At 32.1% G+C, this 11,693-nt stretch overlaps 1 protein-coding gene across 1 annotated transcript; it reads left to right on the top strand.

Annotated features, from left to right (window-relative positions):
• The first annotated feature begins 652 nt into the window (after nt 1–652).
• Nucleotides 653–1,351, top strand: LOC118194691 (uncharacterized protein F54H12.2-like). The gene has a single exon (XM_085821420.1). It carries the CDS (start codon nt 653–655, stop codon nt 1,349–1,351), a length of 699 nt encoding a protein of 232 aa, XP_085677546.1.
• Nucleotides 1,352–11,693: the final 10,342 nt, after the last annotated feature.

Here is an 11,693-nt window from a genome sequence, read left to right as displayed (position 1 = left end):
AGCCTGTACCAACCACGGGAAATTCCCAGCGTATTACAGACGTTTCCTCAGACGGGACGTCAACTGCTCTTGCGGTTTTCGCGGGGAAGACGCGGACGCACTTCATTACCTGCTCTCCTGCCCTCTGACAGAGCACCTTCGACAGCAGTTCTTTCCTTCCGACTACATCACATATCCTGTGAATAGACTGTTCACGGACTATTACTGCAACAAGGGCATCTTAGAGATAATGAAGCAAGTGAATGAAAATAATTATATCCAAGAAACTACAGATTAAAGTAAAATGTAGAAAGGCGGCCTAACCGTCAGATTGCTAGCAATGAATAGGATAACTTCCTAACCCTGTAGTGCCATTAACTCAGTTTGGCGGAACAGGTTAAGTAAAGTGACCATATATCCTTATAGAGCCTTCATCGAAACATTATTGAATTATGGGGAAGATGCAAAGAAAAGTTTACTCACCTGCGAAGGATTTTTCCAAGACACTTCACCTAATAAAATAGATGTCTTAGCTCAAGATGCGGATGCCGGACTAAAAGCTCGCGGTGAACTTATAAAAAACAGTCAAAGTGTGGATTTGATAGGACAATTACATTGTGACATTTTTCAACAAAATCGACTCATGTTAAATTTAGTTGATGTGAAAATTAAAATGGTGCGTAGTAAATCTGCTTTCTGTCTAGTTTCTACTGAGAAAGATGCCGATTATAAAGTGATCTTGGATCATGCTTCTTTGTTTATCAGAAAAGTAAAAGTAAACCCTGGAGTCTCTCTCGGACATGTAAAAGCGTTGGAAAAAAGTTCTGCTAAATACCCTAGAGATCGAGTATTATGCAAAACATATTCAGTTTCTAAGGGAAGTTGGTCTTTTATGCAAGATAATGTATTTTTAGGATTGATGCCCAAGCGAGTCATTATTACTTGTGTAGAAAATGCTGCAATGAATGGACAATATTCAATGAATCCTTTTCTGTTTGCCCATCATCATGTCAACTTTATATCGATTTATGTAGATGGACAACCCGTTCCATGTAAACCAATGGACCTTGATTTCGAATCTAATCATTATGTGCGTGCTTACCACAGTTTATTTTCTGGATTTAATCGCGACAAAGGCATCTATTTATCTCGAGAAGAATTTGTGAAAGGACATGTGTTATATACTTTCGATTTAACTCCAGATATGTGTGATGGATCTCATTTTAACTTACAGCATCAAGGCTATTTGCGAGTAGAAATTAAATTTGCTAAAGCTTTCTCTGTGACTCTCTCGGTGCTAGTCTATGCAGAATTTCAAAACGTGATTGAAATAACAAAATCTCGCCATGTACTATGCGATTTTGCTAATTAAGCAATGGACAGCTTTGAAATAAACAGAGCGCTCTCTCAGAATGCAAAGACACGAAAAGCATTTCTGGGAGTTTTTGCAAGTGATCGACTCCCTATCGAGATCAAGAAATATCCAAGTTGCTTTATAGCTAATGTAGATCGTGCATCTGAATCCGGTAGTCACTGGTTAGCCTTTTACATTTCATCCCCACAGCATTTAGAATTTTTCGATTCCTATGGACATGACCCATCCTATTTTCCTGGACCGATAGCCAAGTATGCAGAACGATTTCCACAGATGGACTTTAATTCGTTGACTCTCCAAACTAATGTAACAGCAGTATGTGGTCAATATTGCATATACTATTTACATTGTAAATGTCGTGGACAATCTCTCAATGATATATTGTTATCTTTCATACCTCAACATATATCTAATGATATTAAAGTATATAATTTTGTAATCAAGAAATTTCATTTTTTAAGATCTTCTTTCTATCAATAAATACATTTAAACTTTATACATTATGTGTCTTGTCTCATTTAATATGGAATTTCCAAAGCTACAACATCCTTTCACAATGATTTCGGGACCCACTGGATGTGGGAAAACCTATTTTGTACGAGAACTGTTAAAGTATAAAGAGGAAATGTTTTCAACGATTCCCGATAAAGTAGTATGGTGTTATGGAATTTACCAACCTCTGTATAATGATATACCGAATGTTACTTTTGTCGAAGGTTTACCAATTAAATATCAAGAATATTTAGGTTCCAACACATTATTCATCATAGACGATTTGATGAGCGAATGTGGGAATGATAAACGTCTGACTAACTTATTTACAAAAGGAAGTCATCATTTAAATTTAAGCGTTATTTTTATCACACAAAACTTTTTTCACAAGGGAAAAGAAATGCGTGAAGTGACTTTAAATGCACACTATTTGATTTTGTGTAAAAACAGAAGAGATGTCAGTCAAATCGTACATTTAGGAAAACAGCTCTTTCCGCGTCATTTAAAGTTTTTTCAAGAAGTATATGAAGATGCAACCAAGAAACCTTTTTCTTATTTATTCATTGATCTGCGCAGTGAAACTCCGGAAAAATTACGTTTACGCACCCAAATTTTACCTAACCAAGTACAGTATGTTTATCAAATGAAACATTATTAAAAAAATAATAAAAACAACAGCTTTATAAAATGCATCATCATTTTATAAAATGACGCTGGTCAAGAAACAGCTAAGACAGTTACAGCTGTTAAACATTTGTCCGTTAAAGTTACGGAAACAGCTATTAAAGAAAATTAATATCAATTGCATAAAAGCTATATGCGAATGTAGTTTAAACATACTCAAAGGAAACGTTCCATTGTCAGAGCAACAAAAGAAGTCTCTCTGTAAGCATAAAACAACTTTACGAAAATTAGGAAATCGTAAGATTTCTCTTGTGAAGAAACGAAAATTAATTTTACAAAAAGGAGGTTTTCTAAACGTTTTGATTCCTGCTGCTCTCAGTGTTCTTACAGGACTAATCAATGGAGTTCACTAAGAAATATGTGTTAGTTCCAGAAGAGATGATGACAAAGCATACCATTTCTGATAAACAGTTAAGTGAATTGGATAAAGCCATGATGCGTATTTTAAACAGTTCAGTTGACGATCGTGAGAAATTAGTGCGTTATTATGAACTTTTACAAAAGAAATTGAACTTAAAGGAATACAATTCACCCTTTAAACCTCCTAAAGACGACTCACAAAATTCTTTAGACGATTCAGCTGAGATGAAGAAAGTGAAAGAGGAAGAAGAAGCCCCCTCATCTGTGACAGACGGCGACAAACAGATGACTGTAACTGATTATTCTACTGTTATCTTAGACAGTGTACCTTTACGAATGAGAAGAAAAGCACAAAATGCATTAGCTATTTTAAAGCGACATCCTGATATTCTTAAGTGGAATGATAAAGGCGAAGTACTTTATCATAAGGAAAAAATTAAGCATTCAAATATTATAGACTTATTCAATATCCTTTTTACAACCAAAAAGAAAAAGATTAATATTCGTGCTACAAACGAATTTTTAAAAGCCTTGACTGAAATCAATATGCCAATGGACTATATCAAAAATGAAAATTTACAGAATCATGATGTTAATATGAAAAAAAAAATATTGCATGTTAAATCTGTAAAACATATACGTTCTCCACGAAAATGGGAACCTTATTAAATGAATAAAATTATTATTTTTTAAAGGTTACATATAGACTCTTTCTTCTCTACAATCAATATTTGTTTTACATCGTTTTAAATGTTATGAAAAACATTCATTTCACAAAGAAGCTTTTACCTTTCAATACATTTATTTTCAAAGAATAAATTTCTGTATTATACATAAAATGTACTTGGAATTTTCTTTCATTAGTTAATATCAAATTAACATCAATATCCATTTTCTAACATTTGATATACACGTTTGCTTTAAAATTAAAACTAAAATTTCAATATATTTCTATTAAAAACATAAGGAAAAAAATAGTCATAACATCAACCAAACACAGAAATTTAAATAGAATAGCTGTACTTATATTAATGCATTTTTATAATTTCATAACATTTCGATTCAAAAAACCTATCACAAAATAAATGAACAATTTTTTTCTGCCTTAAAGAATCTCTTATATTTTTAAAATTAATACATAAAAATATATCTTCACCAATATAATTCATCAACAATTATAGTAATACAACTATTTGAAAGAGTTGTTATTCTGAACCTCGATATTATGCATAAGGGTAATCTTAAAAGCATCATCCACTTATCATGATAAAGTAATGGAAAATTTCTAAAACTCTGATAATCATATGTGAAAGAATGTATTAGCTTAAGGTTGTTGTTGCTATTCCAAGTTTGACAATAGATACAGAAGTGAAGAAAGATCCTTGATAAGCGTTCTAGACTTCACGTTATGATAAGGGTTAATGGAAGTTGAAATCGTATTCGAAAGAAAGGGTTATCATAATGATGTTGTTGTTGTCCTGGTTCAGATTATACAAATCTGAAATGTTTCGAGAACATTCTTTAATCCCTATAAAAGGTGTTTCAGAAATGGAAAAAGTCAGTTCTCTTCTTAACCTTGAAAAGAGCAAGTCTTCCTGATTTGATTCACAGAGCTTAATATTTTTTTGCGATGGCTTTCGAACAAGATCACCAATCTGTTTCTTCCAATGTAAGTATTAGAACTGTTATATATTATTTTAATCATTATTTTTTTTTCAGACTAGATGAACTTTTTAAAATGAATTATAATCAATCTATTTTTTTAATACATGATTTATATGTTTGCTTCAAGTATGATTTGAATTAAATAGCCTGCTTTTTACATAGTTTAGAGCTCAAAAAAAATTTTTTTAAAGCATTTGTATGAGTCTGAAGGAAATCAGTCGAGTTTGTATATCGTTGCATGATATTTTTAATGCCTGAATGAACTATTCAGGGTTGCCACTCAAACAGGAGAATGAAATTCCCTGACTTTTCCAGGTTTTCCAGGTGTGTTTCAAGAAAATTCCAGTCTATCCGCGTAATGTACGTTGGCTGTGCTAAGAGGTAAATTAATTATGGTATTACTTGTATTGTGTAGCAAATTCACTTAATTATTCAATAAATCCCAGAGGACATTTATTCTTAATTATTCTTGGTATACTTTGTTTGATAATTTTGTTTAGTTTTCCACTTAATAAAATTTAAGATATATACATTGGATAACAAATGTATGTTTTATTTAATTATTACTCATGATCATCAGCAGTTCAACACGAGGCTAATCCGGTCCTTATAAATCACAACGCAATGCTAAATAGTTAGGTTAGATTTTAGGTAAATTTAATTTGCGTGAGGTATGTTCTTAAAAGGCACCTTAACACTTGAAAACACAAATATAATTATAATAGTTGTTGTTTTCTCCACTGAAGATTGAGATTAGAATCTTCCCAATCTGGAACAAAATAAGGCCTTTTTTTTTTTTTTTTTTTTTTTTGCAGACATTCTGCAGCTAAACGGAAGAAAGAAATCTATTTTAATAAATTGAGGTATTTTATATTTATTTCGCAGCATACATAATGAAAAAATATGTGCATTAAATTTCGTGATGGTATGTCATCATACTGCTATAATTAATTTCTGGATTATGCCAGAGAAAATTTCCTAAAATTTGGAAATATTATTTACTAATAATAAATAAATTTAGAGGGAAGAAGCAACATTAAATTATATGAATAACATAAAAATAATTACTTAAAAATTGAATTAGAATAATCAACGATATTTTAGCGAATATAGTTATATTACATGGCTAGCCTAGATGACTGATTACTATTTTTTTATTTTACTGCAAAATGGCAAGGTATTTATTAAAAAGAAAAAAAAAAAAAAAGGTTTAAAAAGATTTTGCGGTAAAATTCTAGTATACGGTAAGGCTTTGGCACGGTTTTGAAAATTGTCGCCAAGACCAAAATGACCCGTTTACTGCGCATCATGATGTCGCCAAATCTCATTATTATTCTAACCAAAGAACATCTATGTAAAGAAGAAAAGGTTCCATACAAGTAAAATGCTATTACGCCGTTAGAATGCGGAGGAAAAATTTGCCAAGGGATTTGGCGACGGAACCTGACGGCCAGAATTTCCCTCTCCGCGATGTGTACAGGAAATTGAGAAACACGTGTTAAGAAGAAACGCTCTTTGACAAAAAGAAAACTACGAAAATCCGTTTTTAAAATTATTGAGAAAAATCCACGCAATAATTTTAAAAACGGATTTTCGTAGTTTTTTCCCCCCTGAAAATAACTAATCCATGAATTAATTTACTTGCGCCAAAAAATATTTTCTTTTCCTTTAGAGTTTAACCACTTGCGCTAAGACTAAACTTCACGGTTGCGGTGCCGTGCGCTACAATATAACAAGCGGTAAAGTGTCTCATTTACGCCGCTCCGCATCTGCGAGTGCAATCCAGAGCTGTAACTCGAGAAATAAACAATCTCGTTGTTAGGCGACGTGTGCACCACGTTATTTTCATTTTTGCGATAAATACTTATCGACGTGGTGTTCACATCGCTCACGGTTTGAGACAAAAGCATCTCGACGTGCATGGCACGTCTTTTTAGCGCAAGTCGTTAAAGAAATTTTAAACGATATTCATTTTATGAACTCTTGATAACGTGACCTTCGAACTTCGACACCAGTTTCGAGCTTTGGCAACAGATATATCAGACATGCACAGCTGTTTCCCTCTATGATGAAACGGAGCCACGTCTGTTGCAGTGAGGTTTTCCTTCTTTACAATACATATTCTTTGATTCTAACCTCCATGGTACCGTACACTAGGATTAAACCCATTTTGTTTTATACGAGAACATGTACTTTCTTTAGTTCATGCACTGCACATGCGATTCTCGAGAATACTGGAAACCAAAAGTTGCGGGAAAGTTGCTTTGCCTTTCTAAAAGACAATCAAATTGGAGCTGCGAAAATTGGCTCTATGCCAGCTACCCGAATGACGCTCACGTGATACATAATTCGCCAAAAAAGTTATCTCTTCCGACGTCGGCGCAAAAATCGCTTTTTTTGGCAGGATCGTTGTATGAACTTCCCTGACTTTTCCAGATTTTGACAAAAATACTTAAATTCCCTGAATATTTTGGTCAATTTTCGAATTCCCTGACTTTTCCCGGTTCTCCCGGTTTTCCAGGTAGCGTGGCAACCCTGACTATTTTTTATGAGAGAAGATGCTTTTATTTTGAATCTTTATTTTAAAAGTATATTTATTATAAGATAATGAATGAAGTATCAAATACTTTTAAACAGCAGTCATCATTTTTGAATATTCTAAAAAAAATATTTTTTATTAACACAGTTTTTTCTCTTTTTTTTTCTTAGTTTATGGACTTTGGAATTCAGGAGGAGGAATTCAACTCTCTAACTTCTGAAACAATGGAACCTCAACCAAGTACAAGAGAGGTAACATTTTTTTTTCTTTTTAATAGTGACTTGCAGATATAGTTATTTATTCAATGGTTCTCTTTCCCTTCAGTCGTTGTTGTACAATGTGTGATTATTAGGAAAAAAAGTAGTGAGAGAGAGATTTTTAAACTAAACTAAAATTCTTTAAACGTAAAGAGTTAATACTAAACTATTTCTAAAATGATTTATGTAATTAAATTTTTTTTAGTGAGGGATAATTAAAAATGCGTAATTTTATAATGAGGAAAGCATGCATATTGAAAGCCGCTTTTCTATCTTTCACAGGTTTGCGACATATGTGGTCAAAGTTTTAGTAAAAAGAGTAATTTAGTTCGTCATTCGAACACACATGAGGGAAAAATCTTTCACTGTGAAGAATGTCAGGCTCAGTTTACGAGAGCAGATAATTTACGAAGACACATTCAAAATATTCATGTTAAAAAAAATACCTTTTCATGTGAAAAATGCAACGACGTGTTTAGCAGAAAACATGATCTAATGAAACATAACCGTACTCAACATGGTACTGTTCAAAGTATTAAAAGGAAAAGTAATAATCCCCATCCATTAAACAAGCGAATGAAGCATGCAGTGTCGGCCTTAAATGTCTTCAGTTCTTTTACAATTATCGCCACCAAAGAAATTAATCAAGATCTAGAAATATTTTTAAATAATATCAAATTAAATATTATGTCGAAACTCGAGGAAGAAATCAATGAGAAAAAGGCTTTAAAAGGGTACATTATAGTAACAGCACAGTTCTCTAGAATAGGACATGATGAGGAGGAAGAGGTTATTAAACCACATTTTAGATCTACCTGCCTCACAAGTTTAACAATAGAGAATGTTGAAGTACAATTGAATGAGGCCTATAACAAGATAAAAAAATCATTTGAAGAATTTTTACAAAATGGCTCGGGATGGACATTAGATAAAATTGAAAAATTAGAACTCTGCACAGCTCGATATCATCCCTTAGCCGCTAGTAGTTATATACCTCTTCCCAAAGAACTTGCCATGAAAAAAGCCATTTTAAACATTCAAAATGAGGATCAAAAATGTTTAGTGTGGTGCTTACTTGCACACAAATATGATCTTTCTAGAGAAAATAATGCAAACCGAGTAAATCATTATAAACCCTATGAACATGAAATAAAATTGGGAAATATTGAATGCCCTGTTCCTATTACAAAAATACCATCTATTGAAAAACTAAATAATCTTAGAATAAATGTATTTGGATATGAAGAAAAAGAAGTCTTTCCCCTCTACATTTCAAACAGAAAAGAAACTGATTGTATTAATTTACTTTTAATCAGTGATGACACTACTCAACATTATTGCTTAATAAGAAATATGTCCCGGTTATTAGGTAACCTCACAAAACATGATGGATATATGTTCTATTGCATGAGGTGTTTGCATAGATTCACCCGTGAAAACCTGTTAGAAGAACATACAAAATACTGTCAACATCAAAACATACAGAGAATTAAAATGCCCTCGGAAGAAGAAAAAATATTAGAATATACTAATTATCAATATGAAGAGTCTATTCCGTACATTATTTATGCTGATTTTGAAGCTTTAATTGAAAACATAGACACTTGTACACCTGATGTAGCTACTGCGTCTTTTACAGAAAAAATACATCATCATAAAGCTTGCGGATATGCTTACATAATTGTAGGACCTGATGGGAAAAGCGTTAAACCTGTAACAGTATACAGAGGTCCTAATGCAGTAGACCATTTTATACAAAATATTTTACGTGAAGAAGAGGAAATAGCTGAAAAATTATATAGTATTGTACCTCTTTCCATGACATCTCAAGATGAACAAAATTTTAAAAATGCAACTCATTGCTACTTATGCAAAAAAAATTTGAATAATGATCGTGTAAAAGATCACGATCATCTTACAGGAAAGTATAGAGGAGCTCTGCACAATAAGTGCAATTTGAAATTTAAACTTCAAAAGAAAATTCCTGTCGTATTTCATAATTTAAAACACTATGATGCACATTTAATCATGCAAGGCATCGGCAAAATTCAAAACAGGGAGTTTCATGTTATACCTAATAATATGGAAAAATATATTTCTTTCAGTATTAAAAGAAAATGGAATAATCTAAGAATATCTTTAATTTTTATTGATAGTTTACAGTTTATGAACGCGTCTTTGGAAAAACTTGTATCTAACTTGCCTGAGGAAAAATTTAAGATTTTAAAAGAAAATTTTCCCAATGATCAAAACATAAAATTATTATTAAGGAAGGGAATATATCCATATGAATATATCAACTCTTTTGATAAATTTAAAGATACTCAGTTACCATCCATAGAGAACTTTCGAAGTACTTTAACTGGTGAAAGTATATCTTCGGATGATTACATTCATGCTCAAACTGTTTGGCAAGCTTTTCATATTCAAAATTTAGGTGAATATCATGATTTATACGTAAAAAGTGATGTTTTACAATTAGCAGATGTGTTTGAAAATTTTAGACAGCTTTGTAAAACTTACTATAGTTTAGATTGTGCGCATTTGATGACTGCACCTGGATTAGCTTGGCAAGCCTGCTTAAAAATGAATGTCAAGCTTTGGAATTATTAACGGATGTTAATATGCATTGATTTATAGAGCAGGGCATTCGTGGAGATGTGTCCATGATTACCCAGCGTAAGTCTGTAGCAAATAATAAATATCTGAAAAATTTTGATTCAACTAAAGAAAGTAAATATATCTTATAGCTTGATGCAAACAATCTCTACGGGTGGGCTATGAGTCAACCCTTACCCTATGGAAGTTTTGAGTGGGTTGAACCTCATAAGAATGTCATAGAAAAGATTTTGACTTTATCAGAAGACAGTTTGGATGGATACATCTTGGAAGTAGACCTTGAATATCCCAAAGAACTTCATAATGCTCATAACGATTATCCCTTAGCTCCAGAAAAAATGAAAATAATAGCTAATCATCTTTCACCTTATGCAGTCAGTGTACTGAAAAATAATAAATTTATCTCGAATACTAAATTAGTTCCTAATTTAAATCCTAAATTTAATTATGTCATCTATCATAAAAATTTACAGTTATATCTCTCTTTACGTATGAAATTAATGCATGTTCACAAAATTATAAAATTTAAACAAAAAGCTTGGTTACAACCTTATATACAGTTTAATACAGATCAACGTAAAAATGCACAGACAGGATATGAGAAAGATTTTTTTTAAACTAATGAACAATAGTGTGTACGGTAAAACTATGGAAAACGTGAGGAAACATGTTCATGTCCAATTAGTCAATACAGAAAAAAGAGCGAAAAAATTGGTAGCTGCACCAACCTTTCATAATTTCAGAATTTTTTATAATGATTTGGTTGGAGTACAAAGGTTGAAAAACTGTGTTAGTTTAAACAGGCTCATATATGTAGGATTTGTCATACTAGAACTTAGTAAATATCATATGTACAATTTTCATTACAACCATATCAAAAAACAATATGGAGAAAGAGCCAAGCTACTTTTTACTGACACAAACTCTCTCACGTACGAAATTTTAACAGAAGACGTGTATCGAGATATGAGTTTTCATACGCATCTGTACGATATGTCAGATTATACGAAGACTCATGCTTTATACAATAATAAAAAGAAAATTGGATGCTTCAAAGATGAAATGAATTCCGAACCAATATTGGAGTTTATAGGACTGAGGGCGAAAATGTACTCTTTACTGTTGGATGAAAGTGAGAAGAAAGCCGCGAAAGGGGTTAAACGAAGTGTTATTAAAAGGAAACTTAAACATAAAAATTATAGAGATTGTTTAGAGAAATCTATCTTCACCAGAGAATTACAATATAATATTCAGAGTAAGAACCATCATCTTTTTACCATGGCTATAAATAAAATCGCACTTTCAGCTTTTGATGATAAAAGATATATTTTAAAAGATGGAGTACACTCCTTAGCCTATGGGCATATCAGTATAAATAATGTTTAATGGAAAACAAAATGGATTATTTTTAATGTGGTCAATGACTTCACAGTGGAGTTATGGGAAGGGGCTGGCACCTGGGTATTCAAAAAAACCCCATGACTGTGAAACTGTGAAGAGAGACCCTCAAATGTCAGAAAGCTGAGGCTTTCGATAAAAGCCCATGTGTGTGTGTGTGTGTGTGTGAAATTTTAATGAGTATTATGTTATTATTTCCAATATTTTTAACAGTTATTTCTTTCCAGAAAAGCAGATATTTTGTTTCAGGGTTCGATCCTATATTTTGAATAATAGAACATTTAAAAAAAAAAAGAAACTTCTAAAATAGATTATTTTCTTTTTT

The sequence above is a fragment of the Stegodyphus dumicola genome, chromosome 7 (genome assembly GCF_044657685.1).
Source record: "Stegodyphus dumicola isolate Sdum_Otavi_A_Nest chromosome 7, ASM4465768v1".
NCBI lineage: Eukaryota > Metazoa > Arthropoda > Arachnida > Araneae > Eresidae > Stegodyphus > Stegodyphus dumicola.
This window is presented reverse-complemented; position numbering and strand designations above follow the sequence as displayed.

What these genes read in the sequence shown, in the direction of transcription:
- LOC118194691 (XM_085821420.1), top strand. Translation starts at nt 653, where the DNA reads ATGGTGCGTAGTAAATCTGCTTTCTGTCTAGTTTCTACTGAGAAAGAT.